This window comes from Acanthaster planci, linkage group LG04 (assembly GCF_054643075.1).
Source record: "Acanthaster planci isolate LZ-2023a linkage group LG04, COTS_SCS, whole genome shotgun sequence".
NCBI classification, from domain to species: Eukaryota; Metazoa; Echinodermata; class Asteroidea; order Valvatida; family Acanthasteridae; genus Acanthaster; species Acanthaster planci.
The window spans coordinates 11,778,648-11,802,651 of NC_141780.1; the positions used below are offsets into that span (position 1 = coordinate 11,778,648).

At 41.8% G+C, this 24,004-nt stretch overlaps 2 protein-coding genes across 3 annotated transcripts in view; one reads left to right on the forward strand and one right to left on the reverse strand.

The window, feature by feature from the left end:
* Nucleotides 1-12,181, reverse strand: part of LOC110983930 (laminin subunit beta-1-like) — a 62,158-nt gene extending 49,977 nt beyond the window's left edge. Inside the window, exons 1-2 of one of the 2 annotated variants that reach the window (XM_022243605.2) lie at nt 11,959-12,181; nt 5,822-6,316 (exon numbers count right to left, since the gene is read on the reverse strand). In XM_022243605.2, the coding sequence (XP_022099297.2) occupies nt 5,822-5,867 (46 nt within the window). In that variant the 5' untranslated portion in view covers nt 5,868-6,316; nt 11,959-12,181. Of the gene's footprint in view, nt 1-5,821; nt 6,317-11,713; nt 11,872-11,958 lie in introns of those variants that run through there. The other variant, XM_022243607.2, reaches the window with a different exon arrangement.
* A 10,375-nt stretch (nt 12,182-22,556) lies between these two features.
* LOC110983940 (protein DENND6A-like) overlaps nt 22,557-24,004 on the forward strand; it is a 30,227-nt gene continuing 28,779 nt past the window's right edge. Inside the window, exon 1 of the mRNA XM_022243644.2 lies at nt 22,557-22,909. Coding sequence (XP_022099336.1) covers nt 22,721-22,909 — 189 coding nt within the window. The 5' untranslated portion in view covers nt 22,557-22,720. The remainder of the gene's footprint in view (nt 22,910-24,004) is intronic.

Consider the following 24,004-nt stretch of genomic DNA (forward strand, 5'->3'; position numbering starts at 1 on the left):
TTCGTAAATTTACACCACATACGGTACATGTACATATACATATGACACAAACCCAGCATCTACACATACATGTACCAGTGCACATATGTGTGTATTTTAACCAAACAAATAAAAATAAACAGTTTTATACACAACAAAAAATCTTTTAACTTTGTTAGTATTACATTGTAAAACAACATTAGAATAAAAATAAAATAAATTCCATATAATTCAATAGAAACAGATACAACTCATTCCCGTGTTACATACAAACTTCCATACAAATCTCTTGATTCCTAAGTTTTACATACAAACTTCTATACAAATCTCTTGATTCCTATGTTTTGAGGGTTTGATTAAATATTCTCATCTCTGGGTCAATATAAAAGTAAAACAAACAAAATTTTGGACTATCGAACACTCATTTACCAGTATCTAATCAGAACTTAGGAAAGAGCTGCAACAAAAACACGCAGTTCACAGATATCACTTCCTTGGTGGTTTCCGTTTATAAATAATTTGGCCTTCTGACCAGACAGTTCCATACACTGATGAAGGTCATTTCATAATTATAAATGTACTTGTACATGTGCAGACAACCATCAAGCAAGGGACTGGTTCTGTTGTATGGTTTTTAAAACTATTTCTAAGCAAGTCACCTTTCTGGAAAGTCCATCATTTTTTGATTATTTGAGTTTTCCAAGGAAACTTTATGACAGGTGTTTTGAAAAGAAATTCTAAACAATACATTCCAGTACAACAAACCTATACATTTCCAATCAAGCCCAAGAATGGGAACACACGGAGTCAAACACACACGTTATAATTGATTTCACCTATTTTGTGGGAACCTTAAATGTTGTGGGTACCCAAATATGTTCCATATCTCAGTCTCTCACCTAAAAAGAAATTTCAACACATTGAAGGCCTGCCCACATGTACATACATGTACAGTGTACATGTAAAATTTGTACATGTACATGCATTGTTCACCCAACTGTTCACAAAGTTTTTGTATAGTATGCACAATATGACCTCTATCTTCAAGCCATACCAAAGAAAATTCCACAATGCAGACAGGAAGTGATAACTGGCAGTGTACTGTATCTTTGTTGAAGACAAAAACCTCTAATCTGGGATCCATGGGTGTGTTGTGCTACTGACCACAGTGCAAGATCCCCCCCTGTAATTGTGCTTGAATGTGAATTCCATGTGCTACTACCAGGAAGGGCAATTTTTCAAGGATATTTGGGAAAAGTTTACAACAATAACATTTGTTTGCAAAACTATGCATTTTGAGGTTGATGAGATGCACATGGTTTCAGTGGGAAATTGTGTAGTAAGTCTAAGCATTATCCTTACCCCCGAGGGACCACTGAAATCCTGCATTTATCCTTATTGGGTTCAGCATGGTTAGGGACAATTATAACGGACAAATAATGGACAGATCATATCTAAGGGAGAGTACATACATGTACATGTACCATGTTTAAGATGTCAACCATAGTGTTGAAAGTGGCCTCCTCTACAATGTATGTTGATGCACTATTTACAGTATGTATCAAACTATGAATTGCTCTTATGATGCAATTTTGGGTAAACTTCCTTGAAAATTACAAAGCATTAAAGATCTGTTCTATTTCCACTGACACTTATTTTTGACTCACAAAAACAAGTTACACGTACATGCTCTGTTTGTGCCACTAAATGGAATTACATGTGTATGTATGAATCCTTTCACTAGTACAGTACCAAAAACGGAAAACTATTTTTCAAAAAGCAGTGAACACAAATTTATCTCAGTTGCTCTTCCTTCCATAATCAAGGGAAGAGCCAACATTTTGTAATGCACATGTACAGGTACCAGCAATGCTGCAGAGGGGGAGGCACTTGCTTTCTTTTGTCTGGTGAATCTTCCCAGGTCCTCTTCATCTTTCCATCTCAGTCTCAGTCTGAGTGTTATCTCTTTAAGCAGTGGGTCTATGGGCACAATCTCAAGTCACAAAAGAATCTATTGAAGTGTGGAATGCAGCAAACATCCAATAAAAAGACTCCAGAATTTGCTGTGCTGTGCACATGGTTAGATTCTTTATCTGGGAAGTACATGTAGGCCTACTGTTTAGCAGGCATTACCCATGGATGTAAGTTGCAATGCTTGGAACCGTACATGTATCAGACAAAACATGAGTTGTTTATGTACAGTGCATTCTTTGTGCATTTCGGTACCTTTTTGTGAGTCAAAATTCAGTAATTGTTGGGCTATACTCTAATACCAGTACGTGTAATATTATCTATTTAGTCATTATGTCATACATGAATGGTATCTTTTTCAAAAAGGGCAACACCAAGGGTTTACAGAAACTTGTGTGAAAATGACACCACAGCATACATGTACATGTACGTGATAGACAACTGAGAAACAGTTGTAATGCACGCTATGCATACCATTGCAGGCTTAATATCACTTCAAAACAAAAACACAGAAATTTTTACCTACTTTATCAGAAGATAATTCTTTTTTGTTAAAAATGGTTGCATGTTTGCAATTACATGTATGTAAAGTTCCAACATTTTTATCAAAAATACATTTCTGAGATTTTTTCAGTTCATATGAAGCTACATGTACATGTACGGGTACATGTATGTACAGTGTAGTGCCATCCACAACAGCATGTTTTAGTGATTACCAGTTGAAGATTACAGAGCGTACCAAACATCATTGAAGCCACATCCAAATCTGCGGCCTTACAGCTGCTGGTACTACATGTAGTAAGGTCTAGGTCTTCACCCAAGGGACATATGCAGGGACACATCAACGACAGATACACGCATAAACATGTACTAGTACATTGTACACGCACCTAAGCCATAACGGTAGCAGTAGCCTTTGGAGAACATTAAAATTACAGCCTAAGAATAGGCAATACTGAATGAGAACGTGGATTTTCTTGAAAGTATCGAACACTGGCTACGACTCTCCACCACTACATGTACCTCTTTTGATCAAAATCCAAGCCTTAGTCGCACGAGACAGGACCAGATTATAGCTACCCTGTGATGCGCCACCTCATACAATCCCATGTACCGGTATCACACGTATCGTAACTAAATTGATCAGCAATGCTGGGTATACATGTACATGTATACAGTGTCCGTGTACACGGACCGGTACGTGTACATGTATGTACATGTACATGTATGTACATGTACATGTTCATGCCAACAGCACAAGGTGCAGTGAGACAGTGAGCATTTGGACCGGAAAACCCTTTAACAACCAGGAAACCCTTTAAGAACCAAGAGTTTCAGCTAGTAACCTTTAGTTGACCTCAGTGGCTCTCCCACACCCTGTCAAGATGCCAATTCCAATGATGTAGGCCTACATGTAAGCTGATCACTGGGAGAGGTCCATGTAAATTCTAACAGATCGGCATTGTGCATACTTTTAAATATGATACAACAACCTACATGTACCAGGAGGTCTACTTTTGACAAGTTTCTCTGCTATTCTTAATCATAAATTCATAATCTTATAACCATAAAACTACTCACTTCAGTTTAGTGTATTTTTACAGAACAGTCACAAGGTTGACCTCATGATAAAAATGGTTTTTGACAGCACACATGCATCACACAACAGATGGTGTATAATAACAGGGCCAGCTCTGTAGTAAGAAATGTGTTTGTTGAAACATTCAAAAACACTTCAAGAGCAGTTTTTAAAAATAAAGGGCTTCCAATTCTTAAAAATAACTTTAAAGCAAATCATACAAGTTTAAAATATGCCATCCTGTTGGACCAAACATCTACATGTAATGTATTAATTTGTAGATTCTTGCATGTTGATCCAACACATTTACAACTGGGGGAGTGAATCATTGTGAACTTACCACGTTTTTTGTCAACTTTTCTTCCTTACTGTTATTACATTGGGTAACAAGGGCATCTGGAGAATGTCTAAAGGTGGTGTTGTATACAGTGCATAGTGGTCCCCCCATGTGTATAACTCACAATTAATTCCACTGTTCTTGAAGTCAGGTATAGTTGTAGATGTACACATACAGTGTATGTACATGTACCCGTTTTCATCTAAAGACCCCTTCCCACTTCTTTGACAAGTACAAACTCAAAATATGTTAGAGTTTTGAAAGACCCTCATTTACACTAACTTACCAGTAGCTGGAATATTCTGGAATAAACAGTGGCAGTTTTAATCAAATTATCCCTTTGTCCCAAACCAATTTTCCTATTGACCTTTAATATAAGGACACATCATGGGTAGGCCTATAAGTTCCAAAGTCATTTCCTGCACATGAAACTAATTAGCTGAATTAAGCCCCATACCTGATTAGAACCACAACAGCCTGCAGGGCATGTTTTTGTTCCTGCGTGTACACTGTACATACCTTTCAATCCACAACAAAACAGATGTAAACTGGGGTGTTTTATGTGTTGTATTCCTGAATGACATACATGTACATGAACATGTACATGTATGTGCTGACAAACCAGGCAGAACAGCACTTACTAAGACTTCTTTTGCAGTGAGGAAAATACAATGTACAGTACATTCCAACAGAAACTCCACAAAGAGACCAATGCCCCAAACACATTAACAAACACAGCAAACAAACTTGTGTCCGCATCACAGTGACAAAGTACAATTGTACTTCAGCCTGTGACCCAGGTTCACATTCACTACAGCCCAAACATGACTCCAAGATATCAGCGGCCTCACTGTGTTCTGAATGCACCTGATCACACATATGTCTATTTCCAATATAGTACCAGTAATGTATTAACATGAACATAAAGCATGCTTATTTTTGCAACTGTAACCTTACACACTATATACAACTTGCAACATTAATACCAGGACGACACAAAACTAATGAGCATACCCCAAAGAGTACATGAAAACTGAACTTGAAACTGTGTAAACTTATAATCTGGTAAACAACATTGGTATTTAGTAAGCAAAAGGGATTTCAACCCCAGTGTAAACGAAGACCTGAAACTGTGACATCACACCATTGGAATTTATTCTAACCACAGCTGGTATGTCACTTGAACAGCTTTGTCCACCAGGTAGGAGTACAATGATAGTGCAACTTACCTCCGTTCAGGGACAGGTTTTATGCAGTGCCCCACAAAACCGCAGTTCTCATATAACATGTTTACAGTGGGGGGAAGTGCTTAGTATAATGGAAACAGTCAAAACAAACTGCACAAAACATACCAAAACAAGCTGACACAAGTGGGGAAAGCCAGAGAATAGAAAAGGTCTTCCTTTACATGAACGGTTTATATGTGCATGAATGTACACAGCATATGTTTTAACATTCCAAGAAAAAAATCAGATTAATGCAACACAAGAGGAAATTGGAATGTTAACCGTGAAACTCTTGAAGAAAATACTAATCTTCAGTGAAACATTGAAAAGTGTCCTTTTAAAATAATTCACTTTCTGAACATCTTGTTTATTTTCCTAGAAAGTTAACTTTGTTACTTCAGTTATTTCATAAATTTGAATAAGCGTCATTTACACATGTACATGTACTAGTAGGTATTGTAATCAAGCATCTCTTGAAGAGTTGAGGGTAATTAACCTGTAAGTTACCTGAAAACCAACTTGCCAAGACTGAAATATTTCTTTTGTCTAGGAATGAATTATTTTCAAAAGAAGGCATTGTTTTCAGAAACTCCTTGCAGTTGTTATGTGTAAATTTTTGTGAAACCCTTGCATAACTTTGAGAGGTTAAATACATATACATTGTAGCTGTGACACTTGAAAAAATTCAACTTAAATTGTAATTAAATGTGGATTGTTGTGGCTACTCACCAATGATCAGCAACAATACAACGCATAATCCCTTCCAGTGCTGCATTTTTGGTAAGTCTAGTAAAATCCCATCAACTGTAGGAAATGCGCACTGCTGGCTGCAACGCACAGCTGACTCCAAATCCCCTGCCTTTTGAAAGGCACTTGGCAACAACTTCCGCTTGAGTGGACCAACTCCCGGGGTGTTGAATGGGGCTACCAGAGCATGTGGAGCAACTTGTCACAAACAGGCTAGGCTACTTCCCACTCCAAAAACAGAGGTATTCCTCTGTTGATGGCTGAAATACAAACCTACTCCAGTTCACTTGTCCACTAATCCACCCTGACAGCCACCTTGCAAGAGTGACAACTGAGATCAAGCAGGTAGTGTTGTCCAAACCAGCAAAGATTTTTCCTTCTGGTACTGATCTGTGTTCAACCAGTTGCAAGTTCACCAGTCCAGTATCCTTTCCTGGTTCCAAGAGCTCAGTCCTAACAACTGTCTAACCACCAGGGCTGTGTACAGACAGAGACACAATTAAAGTGTGATGTGTCAATAAATTCAGTCTGAGGAATATCCTGTCATTTGTAAAAGGAAAATGTCTGGTTTACATGACTATTTAATCTTTCATGATAAGATAAGAGAGTTTTTCTTCCCTTACTTACCACAGGACATGCCCTCATTGACTAAACTGAACAAAAGCACTAATAGAACTTTTGCATCAGAGCAACTTCATAATTTTGTGAAATGCATACATTATATGATGTTTATTGCATTCCAAAAATCAATCCTTTAAACTGGACAATAGTCCTTTCCAGTGAATTCTTTCATTCATATGCATTCGATCATTCATGTAATACATGTACTAGGGTTTGTGTGTAAGAAATGCTTCCAACCTGAACAGTACACTTTTCCAAACATGAGACACAGGGGTGTGTCCAAAATTCAGCAAACCCCTGCATCATTTATGCTAGTAATGCATACCAAATGAGTTCTTTTTTCTTTTTCGTATGTGGTTTTAGCATTTTTGCTAACAACAACGAACAAGCTGGTGTGGATATTTCAACCAGAATGTTTGGTTTGAAAGAGTTGAAGATCTCGCCCCTCAGAACGTGCTCAAGTGCAGACAAGGAAAACGGATTGCAAATCTGGATAATTTTGACAAATGCATGTTTAGGTTAGATACATACATGTATCCATGTGGTACACAAGAACAAATGAAACAAGTTCAAACTGCAAAGGGTCTCAACACTTATAATACAGGCAGGTACCATTTCTTTGGCACAGCCCAAAAGGGCAGGATCTGTCCTTCTTGTATTCTCCTACTCACAGATTTCAATAAGCAATGCAAGGTAGCTGTGGTAAAATCCATCGGTAAGTATCGTCTGTTTTAGTCCACGTTATGGTCTGTCAGTTTGCTCTTTTCATCTCACAGTGTGTCAGGAAGAACGAGAATATTCTTAGCACCTCTCATTTTCAAAATCCCAGAGAAATATCAGTTTGTGCTTCATGAGTGCCAAACATGCTCAAGAGCAGAGAAACACAAATAAGACTAAGAATAGGGGTACTCAGTATCTATACTCAGTGTCTATGGACAAGTGCATGACAAATCCACTTCCCCCCTTACTGGTTCAAAAGACAAGAAAACTGCTATTTTGAACCAACATGCATACTGGACATGTACCGGTTCATGTTTGTAAATTTTTCTTATTAGTAAAGGTCTGGTATCAGCATGGAGCTACAAACACAAGGAGTTAGAACGAAGTCCCTAAAGATCGTAATCCAAACTGCTCTGGTCGGCTCCATCTAAAAAATGCAGTTACCTGCCCCAGTGTTGAAGACCCTAGACATTCTTTGTACACAGTGATCGCAACCGCCAGGTAGCTGGTAACCGACAGACTTGCTGTGTTTTGCTGCAGCACACTAGAGTAAATAAAACGTGGAAAAGATGCACGAAGAAGAGTAGTCCTCAGGAGTCAGCGAGTGATCACTGCAGATGAGCTCGAAAATTCTGAATCAGCGGTGGTTATTTGGCAAAAGTTGGAGGTTTTTAAAGTCATTTAAATGCGTGCCATTTTGCGATTCCGACCGTAGAGAACAAATACCCAAAATATGAACTGCAACATTTATATCATAAGTAGCAACCTAGTGGTTCCTACAGTTAAGCGAAGGTGGAAACATACAACAAGAATGCTTTTGACAATGTGGTGAGGTTTCATGCTGAGACAGTTGTGGACAGAAAGGAAAACGAATCTTCCCATGTTTTTGTGTGTTTTTTAATTTTTCTCTGGACCAGCTACATTCTTTCAGGTTTCTTGTGCGTATTTTGGTTAAGTTTATATTAGTTAGTGATTCTGTTTACTGTTAAGAGAGACGTTTTGGGGATGTAAAGACGTAACCAGGCTTTCATTGTCATTGGAATATCAGAAAAATCCCTTAAATTATCAAAATTTAAGTCTCTGATGATGGTGGTCTCCGTCTCGAGGTGGCCATGTTGAACATGCAGAAGTGTTACAGACACGCATGCGCTGTACCCACGATCCTTTGCAAATGCAACTCCAAGCATTTCTTGTAGCCTGCAAGCGGCGCGGAATTTGTTTTGTCCTTGCAGCACGTGCAGTGCTTGCGGTGGCCATCATTGACCCTTTTGATCTCTGTACATGCTTACTCCTTGTGTATAATAGCTCCATTGTATCAGTTATCAAATGCTTTGTGAAGCAACAAATGTATACTAAGTATTAGCCTCAAGCTTTCAGTAGTCACTGTTAAAATTGACAACTGTAGTTCTGCACAAAAAATAGCTGCTGCAGTGTGCATAAAGTTTAAATGTAACTAAAAGTGTGGCTGTCATTTTAAAACGCTGAAGCCTAACATGTGAGAACTTGTACCATTAAGCTTATTCTACAAGCACATACACGTTATGTACATGGTAATGTGGTTCCAAGTACAGTAAATACAGAGTGATTACTCAGAATGTACACTGTATGCATAATACTGATGAAAAAGATGAACATTTTATGATTTCAATCAAACTCAAGGGGACAAGTGAAATTGATAAGACAATTAGTTATAACTTGTTGGTAAGGCAAAAGAATAGTCACATTTCCTGTTCAGTGTTTCCCAATCAATCATTTTGACAATACAACCCTCCTCCATTTATGGTGGGAGAAGAAAACAATGCAAAAAGTGAAAGTGGAAAATGTGAAATTGGAAATAAAGAAAGAAAAATTAGCCTATTGTGATTTGCACAGAAGTTCAACAGACTTATTCATAACTACATACACATGATGTGTATCTGTGACATTTATTCAATTAAAGTGGTACCTTTTGATTATTTCAAGATATATCGAAATGGATATTACATGTAACAAATCATTTTTGAGATCTAAATCAATTTTAAGATATCTCAAATTCATTTGGAGATATCTTTCACGATATCTCGAAATGAGTCACTAAAGTGCTATGCCAGGTCATTCGGGAACAAAGCAGGATTGGCTGCGAAGCATGACAGGTCTTATTCGGCAAATATTGAGCACTCGTATTTGTTATTCTCGAATGACCTCAGAAGCACTTCGTTTAGGTCATGTGCTATCGATCTATGATTTGGAGATATCTCAAAGTGATTTCAAGATATCTTGAAATCGATTTGATGATATCCTGACATCGATTTAAAGAATAATCTTGAAAACAATTTTAAAATATTTTGAAAACGATTGAAAGATATCTTAAAAACGATTTGAAGATTCAAATACATTTAAAGATATCTTGAAATAAATTTAGAGATGTCTTCAAATCATTTGGAGATATCTTGAATATGAGTTCAAGATATCTTGAAATTGATTTTAAGATATCTTGGAATCATTGAAAAGACATCTCAAAACCCTAAATCAAAGGCTTTAAGTGTTGAGAGTTTTTCAACATATCTTGAAATAATTAGAGATATCTTTAAAGAAATGAAGATATCATGAAACAACCAAAAGAGACAGCTTGACCTTGAATAAATGTCACTTATGCCCACCATACATACAACTTGATCCCTGAAGCCTTGTTCATTTCATTTGAAACAAATGCCACCTGACCTCTCTTGCTGTAATCTTTATCCATTTAACACTAATTGCACACTGACTGAATCAGCAAAGTATTCAAAAAGGCTCATCTACATGTACATCTACAGTGTACATGTACCGAACCTACAGTGCGTACTCTACTGATGGCATAATACCTTTTCATATGCAGTATGAGTCTTCAACACACAATTACATGACTTTCAGAAAGAAGTTACGACAGTGTAACTTACAAAATCTGCTACAGCACACAAGCTAAGATAATGCAGAACAGCTATTTGTTATGTACAAGTACATGTATGTACACCATGCTACATTGTTTGAATAAGATTACATGCACCATCTCATTAACACGGCAAATTGGTATTCAATAAGATTAGTTGAACAAATGAAAGAAAGGTGACTTGAAAATGTAAAAGTCATGAAAGAAGGAGGTGTACAGTCTAGGTTCCATCATGTTTAATAACTTTAAAATGGTGCTCAATCCAAGACAAAGAACTTTTAGCACCCCATTCTTCTCGTAAGGAAACAAAGTCTACTTTAAAACGAACCACCTAGATACCGGTAAGTTGGTGGTTATGTCCTCTTTCATATCAGAAAGACTTGTTTGTGAAGAGGACAGGGCTTTGATTTTCGACATGTCTGAGGGAAATTATGGGGTAATACGGCAGCATCTACGTGTATATGTACATGTATGTGACATGACGAAGAGGTGTGAACAAAGATGAATTAGCGAATGTACTTGAAATCTGGTTCCTTAACCTGTATGAAGATTATTGATGAATCTTGATGAATCTTAGTACATATTCACTATGGCTGGGAACGGTAACCAGACTAGTGGTGAATCATCAGCTGATTTGAAACAAAATGGCGTGACCCAACTGAGCAACTGTCAAGTGGCAAACGCAAGTATTTCCAGAACTGTAAGGTTTATACAAACCTTACAGATAGCAATGTACAAACTCACAGTTTTGGTTGTTTCGAATGTGTCAATGTACTCTACCATCACAGGTATTTGTGCAATGAAATGATTGGTCATTGGAACAGAAGCAAATAGGGCCAATCACAACACAACTTTCATCTGTGGGTGACAGGAAAACAACAAGGAAAAGATAGGAGCTGTGTTGCAATTGGTCAAGCTGCCATGCTGCTGACAACAATCGAGAGAGTACATGCTGCTGATTTTATGTTTTCATGAATTTCACCATTTTAATGAGATAAGGTGAATAAACCTCTCTAGACATCTGACTTCACCAAGAAGGATGTATGACGTTTTTTACACAAAATGATGGCAAACTAAGTTGACATCATCAAAATAGCCAAAATTAGGTTTGTACAGGCCTCAATCTTACAGTTGTGGAAGTAAAATGCAGACTAAGAAAATTGTGGGTGTTTAACTTAAATATTGTCAAGATTTATTTACCTAAACTAGAGCTGTAAGGATTGAGGAAAAGACATGACGGAACTCCAGGAAAAAATGTCAGTTATTTTATAAAAGAGGACTTGGTGTATGTAAAATCCTGGACCTTGTAGAGTATAATAGTAGAAGTAGAAGAAGTACTGAAATCGGGAGATTTTGCACTGTTATTATTATAGGAATGAAGTGCAGAGTGCTAAAAAGCAAGGAACACCCTTACACATAGAAACTTATAGAACTCGAAGTCCAAGTCTTTACTCTGTGTGAGTAATGACTTCTTACTCTTCAAAGTTCTCTAAGTAGGCCCTAACTCTAAGCTTCAAACTTTTCGACTCCTGAAGTTTTCTTGAAGATAATGACATTTTCGCAGTGTTAGGCTAATGAGCAGTTTGCACAATCAGCGATTGTCACCACAGAAAAGTGACACTCACTTTGCATTCAGTATCTGGTTAGCACACTGGGGGTGGCTGGTTCCATTGACTCTCGAATCTAAACAGAGGAATCTGAGCAGGTGCACACAGCCAGAGACGCATGTTCCGCGCATTCGATGCCTTGCCCAGGCAAATCACTCGGCCTGTCGTCACCCCTACACACTGACAGAGTGAGGTCCTTTTAACGCATTGTTTCTCAACAACTATGGGAACTGGGTCGTAACGAGAAACTCAAAATGCCTTACCGAATACAGATGAGGATGTTCAAGCTCGTCTCTGCGAATTTGCAATACACGTTCAGCAACAACTGGGAGACATTCGATCTCGATCGCTCCCACTCAACCTTGCCCCGGCCCTACAACTTACAATCCGCGCGCCGTGTAAATTTTACCCCACATAGCTTGAATTACAATTGTCCCAGCTCTCTTCGCGCGGATCAGGAGACACGGTCACCAAAGTACTGTAGGGGCGTCACAAGAGGCTGATCGCCAGGCTATTAGGGTGCTGTGTAGCGCACGCCATACCCATGCACAAAGCTCTCTGAAGTCAAAAGGAAAGGACTGTACCAAACTTTTCCTAGGGGTTCCTATGAACGCACGAAAGTTTCCTTGAGAAAATTCACATAACAAAACAACAGAGGGGGTAGTTTCGATTTTTGTCCGTCAGTAAGGCAGGATTTTAGGATCCTCCTGCTTAACAATCGCATAATAATGAACTTCGAGCATTATTTTCTTCTTTGTTTTCAATATAAAACCAACAAAATGCGGGAAGGTTCAAGGAGGACATGTGAATGTAAATTGTGAACTGCAAATTTCCTTTAAAACATTGCAAAAAAATGGTTACTAGTTGATCTGATGGCAATATACTTGAACAAAAAATGAATCAACAAAGAAAAAGAAATTTCAAACAGAAAAACACACACATAAAAATCCAGGCAGTCTGTGAACACAAATTAATACAGGTTTTTCTCAGTAAAATGATATCAAACCTTTCGCATTGATATGGAAATTAGCAAAAAAAACAATGCATTTTCAAGGACAGTAATAAATGCATAAACCTTTTGACAAGCACTCCCGTCGCAATAGCTTCAAACCGCTGGAAATGGACGCCACTCGGGAACGGGTAGGGGTCTTTGTGAACAGGGGCGAGTGCAAGACGATTATAAGATGAGAACCCCCCCCCACTCCGTATTACACAATGGAAGCAAAGCTACACGCATCGACACTTACAGTACTGCCATAGTTTATGTGGTCCCTGAATGAAAGATATTTGGGGCGTATTAAGGTTCTCCTACCCACAATCCATTCACAAGTAAAGAGTGAGACCTTCGTCCATTTGATTATCAGGGACAAGTATACTCTAGTCGTTAAGGTCAAGCTTTAAAAAAAAAAAAAGAAAAAAATGAGCTACACCATCAGCGGTTAGCTGATGTTATATATGTCTCATTGATAAAACCAAAAGGTGAGAATTCATTTCCACAACCCCTTCCCCCAGGGATGCGCGTGCAGGTGTGTAACATAGATCCGGCTAGTGGGGAATTTATGCAACAGCTGGCTGTACATTACAAAGTGGAAGCCAGTATACGACTGTCATTTGGCTCATTAAATGGGGGCACAGCGCGACTCACGTTCAAAAGTACATGTACTTCCAACAACAGACTCTACGGCTGACGACTTTACAGGACATTATGAAGCAAAATTATGGGACGGAGTGAACCCCCCCACACACACACCTTTGTGTTGGTCAATAATCGATCGCCTTTCAGGAGTTCTTCACAGACATCTAGGGGGATGTGTTAGGTAACAATAGTCTAGAGTGTGTATAGGGATTGGATATGTAAGGGGGGTACCCCTCTGTCCCATATCTTGCTGGGTATACTCATGGAGCTATATATTAAACAGTTCCATGGGATACTACAGGAAACAGCCCAAAAGTTTTGTCTGACTTTGAGCGGCGTTCCATTGTTCATCCATCCATACTCAATAGATAGCCAATGCACCTACACAGGGTAACATAATTTTAGGCATACGTGACTACCGGTGCAAGATTGATCGCTGCGGGGGAGGGCCTGGGGGCACGTACCCTCGCCCAAAAAATCCCGGTGGCCCCGCCCCCCAAAAAACACGGGCGAATTGATATTTAACAAAACCACACCTCTGAAAGCTGGTCCCCCCATAAGATGCTGGCGCTGTCTTTGCCCCCCCCCCGTAAAATCCTAGCTACGCCACAGCGCTGGGAGTGATTCAAACGACGACTGGAGAGCAACTTCCCCTCTTCGTTTTCGGAACGTTTATTACAATGCGTATGTATAATCATAGACCTGAATGGTATAATCGAATACTGTAATGCTGTCAGAGGAGTGCTATACAGAATATGGAACTGTATACGGGGAAACAAACAAAACGGACAAATCCATCGTGCGTACCGTATCACCGCATAACTAACAGGAACGCTACATTTCAAAGTACGTTCTTGGCGACACGGTTCTCATTGTTTCCTCTCGTCGCGGCGTCCTGTCTTGCCGTCGAGAGGACAAAGTAGGCCTACGCGCGCAAAGAGCTAGACGACAAGCTCAACGCGATCGAGGTGTGTCGTAAATTACGGCGTGTGAAATTGACGTTTAATCTGAAATAGCAGAAATGTGCGGTGAACCAAGAGAAGAAAAAAATAAAATGGAAACTGCAAACTTAATCCAAACTTCTGCCAGCAGAAATTTTGAAAATGGTTGTCGCAACTGCTAGTAATTTTGCAAAATCTATACTACTTTGGGGATTCGAAAGTGTTCCAGTCCAATGGATAATTTACTATGGCAAGAACAATTAACAATTAATTCCAAAATTGAGATGTCTAAATTTCGAGACGTGTAAAGTTGGCTTCTGCAGTAAGTTCAATTCCAACAGTGACCATTTACTTTTAAGACTTCTGAGACGGTAAGACAGCCGTTAATGTCACAATCAAATCTCTGCCTGACTTCAGAAAATTGTAACTCTGTTTGCCAAAAATTGGAAATGTTCGTTTTTTTAAATTTTTTTTTCATCACATCAATATCCACGTCCCTTATGAGTTGCGTCTTTCGTGGTGAGGGATCTTGTATGCCCTTTGACCCTGCAAGCTATGCCGGTGGGGGTCTTATACCCTTGGCAGGTCCCCCAAGCCGGACAGGTTAACGGGTAGGGGCCAGACGAAATACAACTAAGGGTCTCTCGGGAGGCAAGTTGGAGGAAGTCCCTCCGCCTGTCTAGTCTGCTTTGGGCCAACAACCCCTCCAAATGAACCTTTCTTCTGGTTACGGCACCATACTCCATTACCTCTGTTTCTACCCCTGCGCTCTTGTCTGCCTCAGGACCCGATGACGTGGCCTCCCTAAACACTAACGGGCGGGTTGACACCGATGCACCTACTGGCAGTCGGAGCACTGACATCTTCCGCCACTTCCATCGATTTGTTTCCTTGAACATCCTGACCTTGAATGGTCCTGGACACCTGTCCCTTCTGAGCAGCGCCTGAACATCGTGGCAGCAGGCCTTCAGGAGGTTCGATGGCTGGATTTAGGAGAGACCGACGCTGGGAAGTACATGCTGCTCTGGAGTGGCCTCAGTTTACTGCACGTTCAGGGTGTCGCGATCGCCCTCCACCACCGGGTGGCTGCTTCTTTGGTCACCTGGAAACCATTGGGCCCTCAGCTTATTTACGCCAGACTGCGTCACACCTGCGGCTTTGTCTCCGTTGTCTGCTGTTATGCCATAACTGAGATAGCTGATGACACTGACAAGGATGTTTTCTACGACTGCGTACAACATGAGCTGCAGCGGATCTCCAAGCATGGTGTTACCGTTGTGCTGGGTGATTTCAACGCGACTGTTGGCGCAAACCGACTGGCTTCAGGAGTATCCTGGGACCGCACCCTGCTGGAGCGGCGAATGACAACGGCTTAATAGACTCCTGGGATTATCTGCAGCCGCAGACGTCCGTATTGCTTGGCCCTTGTTCTCACACAAGCTCATCCATCAGCTCACCTGGTACTTTGATGATCACCAGGAAGACCACTGACCATATCCTGGAAAACTCTCACGGATTTCCGGGTTTATCGCAGTGCCAAGTTTGGCCGTACTGACGATCGCCTTGTGCAGGCCACTATCCGGGTAAAGCTTCGTCGTCACATTTCAGCTGCACCAAAGCGACTGCGCTATGGCAAAGACGGCTTAGCTAGAAATGCAATCCTGTTTGGTCAGATTGTCACGCAAAAACTGGCTGAGGGTCCTCCACACACTGACCATGCACTGACATAGAGGCCTCCTGGAATTTTGTTCAGTCGGGCCTTACATCTAGTGCCACTGAGGTTGCTGGACAGCCTGCTCGCCGCAAGCCATGGATCTCTGACCGGTCTCTTCAGCTAGTGGACGAATGTCGTAAAGCAAGGCTTGACAGACGGCTGGATGCCTACCGAGACATGTGTCGGGAAAGACGATATAGCATACGACTGGATAAAGAAATCTGGAAGAATAAACTGGCTCAAAGCGCAAAGCGCTGTCACGCACCAGAACATCATGCAGAGCAGCCTTTAGATACATCCGCTCACTGTACAGCGATGACAAAAAGTTCTGTTCCCCTCTGCTAGCGACAGATGGTTCGCTCCTGACCGACACCCAGTCCAAATTGCAGCGCTGGAACAAACACTATTCTGCAACTCTTAACAAACCCTCACCCCCTGCTGATGTCCGTCCGCAGGCCTTCGCAGATCCTGGTATATATGCCAGATCCTACCATCTACAATGATCCACCAACCGCGGAGGAGATTGCATCTGTGGTCCAGACGTTTCTCAATGGAAAGGCGCCGGACCCGATGATGCCATAGCCGAGATACTCGAGGCTGCCATCACTCCGGTCTCACGGTATAGTCAGTGAGTCTGGGGCTGTTCCTGAGTCATGGCGCGATGGAATCATCGTTTCCCTGTATAAAAACAAAGGTAACCGCCGTCAGCCCTTGAGCTACAGGCCCATCACCATGCTGTCAGTCCAAGAAAAGTTGTCACACGGGTCATCCACCAGCGGATTCTTCCTCTCCTCTTGGAGAAGCGCGAGCCTCAAGAAGCTGGTTTTACCCCATCTTGCTCCACCACAGATTGCATTCCTGTTTTACGTTACTGGTTGAGCAACGCCGAGAGTTCCACCGTCCTCTTACAGCTGCTTATGTGGACGTGAAAAGCACCTTCGATTCTCTGGATGGACGAGCATTATGGCTATTTCTTCAGGGAATTGATATTCCTCCAAAACTGCCAAGCCTCTTAAGAGCTCTGCACACCAACACCAGCGTTTTCGTTACGGAAGGTTCATCTATATCTGCGCCCTTCTCCACAATAGTCGGTTTGCGTCAGGGATGTGTAGCAGCACCGAACCTCTTCAACGTGGCAATTGACTATTGTTTGAACAGGAGATTGGAGGTTTCGGCAGGTGTGGATGTGGACTACCATGGCACTATCACGGACCTCTCCTATGCAGATGATGTTGGGCTGCTTGTTGAGCTGGCCCAGATTGTGCAGTGCAAGTTCTTCAGACCATGGTCGTCGAGGCTGCCCCTCTTGGCCTGACAATAAGCTGGGCAAAGACCAAGGTTCAGTCCTTTTCGGACTATCTGCCTCAGCCGCCGGCAAGCGCGGACGTACGTGGGCAGTCCCTTTGTTCACTCGAGTGAGGCATAGCAGGCTGCAGCTCCTGGGATATGTTGCTGGCCTTCCTCAAGACGTCCCTGCTAGACGTATATGCTGGGGGGTGCCTCAAGCCCCCCCCCCCAACTGGCTGGCTACACCCTCGCGGGCGTCCATGGGCAACCTGGTCGTCTAGGTTACTACCTATACCCATGGCTAGTTAGAGACATTGCTAAATACAGCGCTGGGTCGAGACAGGCTCCGGAGCTTGGCTGCAACGGTCACATAGTGGCCATGCACGCTTTCAGTTTTAGTTTTAGTAATTTCTAAGGGGGGAATTTGAGATTTTCTCGTTTAGTAAGTAGAACTATTGTGTAGAAGACACCGTGTATTTTAACCAACGGAATGTACTCTTATGCACGAGAATGTTTCAGCCTATTTCAGCAACCTTAACTGAAAGCAAAACTTAATGATTATCATGCTAAAGGCGCCTCTCCACCTGCCCGAGAACACTTGCGCGAGGCGTTACACATCCGTAAAAATCGCTCCCGGTGCAATTTTGACGCACACGTGTGTTATGTTAATGGAGTCGATTAGGCGCCTTTCCATATTATGTACGTTTTTCGTCCCGTATACACGATGCGTTCATGCGTTTCCCTTTCACAGACCCAAAAATCCACTCCATCAACATAATAACACACGTACGTGTGCGTTGCGTTTGGCCGTCAGAATCGCCCATGAGCGATTCTGACGGATATGCAACACTTCGCGCAAGTGTTGACGGGAAGATGGATAGGTGCCTTAAAAGTGAAATGCAACTAACGCATTGTGTACACAACACACCCCAAACACGTACATAAAAATACGTACACACGAAATGCCGACTTTTCAGCCCCCCCCCTGCACGCATGGTGTACACAGTGGCGCTCCCCCCCTTCCCGCATACGCATTCCACAAGTATTGAATTATCAGGGTACTTTGCTTTAGCATCACTAAATGTCACAGTACATTGTACATTTACTGTAGTACTGTTATTCGGACGTCGCTTCCTAATTCTGAAATAAATTACCAAAGTAATAATGGGTTTTTATATCGGTATTTCTTGATTCACAGGTCTGGAAAATATTCACCTGGCAGCTTAAAAAAGGTGCTGAATAAAAGAAAAATGATCCTCGTGACTTTTTTTACTCTTATGCACGTAATTACTTTGCACCATAGGTTTAAATAAAACAAGGGAAAATATTACCGTTTTGCACCTTAGAAAAACGATGTCGTATTAAAACATGCTCAGGTAAAGCCAAATAATCATCAGTCGTTGACTTTTACTAAACCGTGGGAATGTTGCAGGGTTGTATACATTTTTAGCTACAATGTGATACTGCCGCACGGATGAGGTCACCTGTACGTTTCTGGAAGACGCTGCCAGTCTTCGTGTCATGAGTAATATTGCAGTTTGTATGGGCGTTGGCACGGGAGGATAATTGGTGCGGTGGACGGTCGAGAACACTGTGTTTGAATGGTTTTTGACGCAAAAAAAGCTAATTCTGGTATTAACGTGTATGAGAAAATGTATTGATGTGATGGAGATTCATTAAGTAAAAGCAAATGTCGGTTTGCGTGCGGTACTTGAACTCCCCCTCCCTTCGCATGGTGTACGCAACAGCACCCCCCTCCCTGTGCGTTCTTTATGGACATCCCCTTACGATGCTTTCACATCTACTCGCGTCACCGATGCTCAACCAAAGACCGTACCCTCGCGCAGGGAGTCATCGCACCGTGGAGGCGTATCGCTGTACACAGCTTACACCGAGTCCAAAGGCTGCCCCCTTCGATTTCTTGCATAGAGACGCCCTTTGGCTCCTTCGCCAAGGTACCGGAGCCCCTCTTAATTTAAATACACCTGCATCCTGCAGGACCTCTATTCCCGCCCCTTCTGCAGGGTACCAGCTGAAGGCAGCATTATCGGATCCCCCTAACCACTTATTAGGAAATAGGGAGGACTGTGCTGCTGCACCAAGCCTCTTAAATGTCGCAGTCGACTATAGAATTCTACCTCCATGATTGAACTGTCTGGTGGAGCGTTACTTTGTTCTCGGTGACGGTTACCACTTCTACATGTAGTTCACCGACCCCTGCCGTTATGCAGACAATGTTGTGCTCCTCGCTATTCTGCTGGACATCTTAGCTGAGACTTTGCACGGGAAGCTCCGGTAGCGGGTTAGAATCACCCTCAGCTGGAGGAAGGCAAAAGTTCAGCCCCTGTCCGACTTCCTATACCGCAAACCACAAGGGCAATCAACATCAACTCTAAGTGGGTCAAAGCCTCGGATGTCGAATTCATCTACCTTGTCTCAAAAATATCAAAATGACTGCTCATCGGATCTAGAGATAACCAGTCCCTCCAACGATGAATTCACCCGGTGTGGCGTAGCGGCAAGATCTGCATAACCATCAAAATCCGCATCCTGATTTTGTTGCTCCGCATCGACACCTGCGTCCTTCCCGTTCTTCCCTACGGCGGCGACTGAAACATTGCCCCCCTCCAGAGTTAACCAATTGCTGCCTCGATGCCGACCACCGGTCCTGTCAACGCTTCACTCTTAGCATCCATAAGTACCACCACGATTACGACGAAGTTTATGTAAGAGCGGGTGCTCCTACGCCCGTCCATCAGCATTTTGAGGCTAATTGGCAACGTGGAGCGGTCTGGCAAAGTGAGTGCTCACCGCAGCATTCCACCCACCCCTAGTGTTGTCCCACGGGAAGTCCCTGCGTCACTTGAGCATCTGAGATTGCAGTCAAAAACCTACATGTACATGTATTAGGCGACCTCCTTGCCTTAGCCCAAAACAAGGGAACAGTCCACTAATTCAAGCCCCATTGGAAATAGTGTTAAATCAGCACTGTTCAGGGTCCAATAACATGCACGCCAACATCTCTGAAATTTCTGAAACACAAATGAAGTTCTTGTCTGTTCATTAATCTTTCAGTTTCAATATTTGTGGGTTAACCAATTACATTTTTAATTATTCCTACAAAACAAAATCACCCCCCAAAAAGAGATTTTTCCGAAGTCTGATTGCAGCCATTTCTCAAGTGGCAACCCTCAACTTTCTAGGGCACGCAGGACCATTTTTCAACCGTAGTTTCTAGCCATTCTGCTCTCATATGAAAGCTCAAAGACCCAGGGAGTTCATCCTGTCAGCGATTTACACAATCTCAACATTTTTGGGGCCAAACAATCTCCTTCTTCAAAAGAAGAAACACTTTTAATACTAATGAGCTGGCCAGAAATTCTCACTTGAATTAGTGGTCTGCACCCACAAGATTGACGGATCGGCAGACACCTGATCGCTAAGGTCACTTTAGTTTAGTGGCCCTAGCTGTGACCTCAACCAATAATACAAAAAGTAACACTGAAGGCGCCGCTTTTCTTGAAAAATTAGGATAGTACTATTAGAGATACGATGGTGAGGGTATTGGGACGCTAGGACGCGACCGTCACCACGCGGCGAAAGGAGGAGGCTTTTGCAGGTGTGGTGTCGGAATGATGTCGATCAGAAATCTTAACACCTCCTGTACATGCACTCAGTAATGCGGTATAATAATCTTACAGCGTGCATACAATGGTATCAACAAAAACAGCGTTTTGACGAGTAGGCGAACCTTATCTCACGGCGACTTTAATCATGCGTGATCAGGATGTGTCGGGTCAAAATTTATGAGTAATAAATCAATTAATGTCCAGAGTTGTAATGACTCGAATCTCTGACTCGAATTGAGTCCGATGCGAGTCACAACTTTTGGCGACTCAAATCGACTTGAGTCCCGACGGGTAATTGACTCAATTCGGGTCACCGCGAGCAAATGATTCAACTCGACTTTAGCCCCGAGTGAAAATTAATAAGACTCGAGCCCCCATCAAACTTTGCGAAAAACATGTAGGGCCAGTTTATAATGTGTATGTCATGTTTTATAATCAAGCATAAGATGCGGTGAGGCCACAGAGAAACCTAGGGGTAAATTTAAAATTGCCCCAAATGACTTTCTCTCTTACCTTAATTTGTCCAATTGTGTCCAAATAATTATTTGTGACTTGAATTGACTCGAACTAAATACTTGACTCGACTCACTCAACTCGATGTTGGTCCTAATCAAAGACCCCACTCGACTCAAGTCACAATATTTCAACGATCGGCTTACAAAAATTAGTGACTTGTTACAACTCGGTTAAAGTCACTGACATTTGAGCACCATTGTGAGTGTAAGACCAACGGTCAAATGCAACGTGTGCAATGAACCAGCCGGGGATGGTATTACATTTGAGGTCTTCCCTGATTTTAGGTTGTGCATTATTTTTTTTTACTAAATTCGCAACGTTTTACTGTAATTACTGCGAGTAACTTGAAATTCTCAATGACTTGACTGCAGTCGAGTCAGTTTAATACCCAGGGACACAAATCAAGCTGATCAATTGTGACTCAAGTTGATTCTTTAACCCGGGTCATCAACACCTCGAACAAAATAATTTGTTACGAGGGTTTGGTTGTCTTTTTTATTTTGGGGTGGGGTCGCTATCCAGGTTATTAAAGGGCTCACCCCTGTAAATAGGCCACACTCACACAAAAGAAATTTTAAAAAAGATATACAGTCAAGATTTTCTAAACTAGAGAGTCATGGAATTGGAGAATTAAAGAAATAATGCACTGACACTCTGGCCTAGACTTAGGAATTCCAGTTTTGAGCAATTTTGATGCAATCGGGTCCAAAACTGGCACTATATAGCCGTTTCGCAGAGGGATGCATTTTCAAAATGGCTACTTCTCTGGGCAGGGAAATTTCCTTCATTTTAGGGGTGGTTTGCTTTGGGTGAGAATTTCTCAAAAGTTCAACCCACTAAAATTGAAGGTAAATGTAAGGGGACAATTATGTCGAACATAAGTTTTCGCACGGCCTTATCATCTGTGAGAGTTGTGAGTATTTTTCAAAGAATTTTGAAGTATAGGAATTTATCACTGGTGTCACTAGAAATTTAATGACGGGGTGCGCCCTATCTTGTAAAAAAAATCGGAACTCGACAACAAAGTTAAATACCGCCACCTGTTGGCCTACCATTGATCACAACCGATGCAGTAGGCTGGTATCCAGTTCTGAACACTTAAGAAGGGAATACTGGTCTGGTAACTTTTTAAAGCTTACAAGGCGCGAGCACTGCAAGCAAAAAATGGTGCATTCACTGTGTACATGTACATATGTAGACAAGTACAAAAGTTCTAGGCCTACATTGTACATCATTCATAGTGTACTGGACATCCAGGTGCATCGAAGGTTTGGTATTTGAATTTTGAAATAGAGAAGCGTAATGGCGACGAGTGAAGTCCCCAATGATCGGCTCCGATCTTCAGTTAGTAGCCATGGAAGTATGGACGGATCGGGGATAAAACAAGAACAGTTTCGTTCTAAAGCGATTCTGCCGTGGGACAGACTGTCCAACTGGCTCCACTGTGTCTGCGTAGTCACATTCGATTTGGAGTTAGGTCAAGCTTTGGAGGTAGGCCTAGGCCCAAGTACTAACTTCGGAAGAGTTCCATATACGAACAGATGGACGCCACTTGACGCCCCGTGCACGTGCACAAACGCAATGAGACTGGTCTGAAAAAGTGTTTTCTAAGTAGGCCTAAACTTTTCCCCCCCTCCTAAATGGAACTTTTCTGGACATGTTTTTACTCTCCGAAGGCTAGTTCACTGTAGGGAATAATTACCGGCGTCCGTATATATGGAACTCTTCCCCTAACTTCAAATAGGTGGGGAGGAGGCCTACTTTGAGGACTCAAAGTCACTACCTGACTACTCCGTCATAACTCTGTGTGACTTTGAGCCAGTGCATTTTACATGGAGTTGAAACGCTATGTTTTTCAATGAAACTTGATAGTAGCCCTGCTAGTGTGGCATGAACTCTCACTTCCGATCCATCCTTAGCCACACATCCATATAGGCAATTTCGTGTCGGCGTACTAAGCATTTTCGTTGCACCCACTTATCATCGTGGGCGCAATTTCTTTTGCACACAGAAATGATCCTTAGCCTTTCTGCTTTCTTAGGGCCATTTATTGAATGATTTCACTCATGTTGTTCTGGTATGTTCAAGTCTTTTTGCCTTCACCCATTCAATCTCACGGGCTTGCTCTCACAGTCGCCATCTTTAAAATAAGGTCGTTGAACATTACGTCACTTGACCCCTCATCGTCTTGATGGCTGTTTCATGTTAAGACATCTAATCTGCTGCTCAAGTTTTGGAAGAGCCCATTGGTACATGTACAATGTAGTATCTTATCGCTCAGTCTATGTATTAGATATGTCTTGACATGGAACAAAAAGACTTCAAACTTCAAACCAACCACAAATTCAAACTCCCACCCTCTTGTTTTGATGGGGGCTGGTACCATGTTCCTTATTAGCTCAGCCATGTAATCACAGGGTTATGGAGAGTGAATTGAATAATTGGTGCACACAGTATGATGTGGTACATGTACATGTATTTGTTTAATGCTGACTGTAATGTATAAAACATGTACATGTACATACATGTAAATGTGTGATCAGATAAAAACAAAATACACACTTTAAAATACTGTAATATTTGACC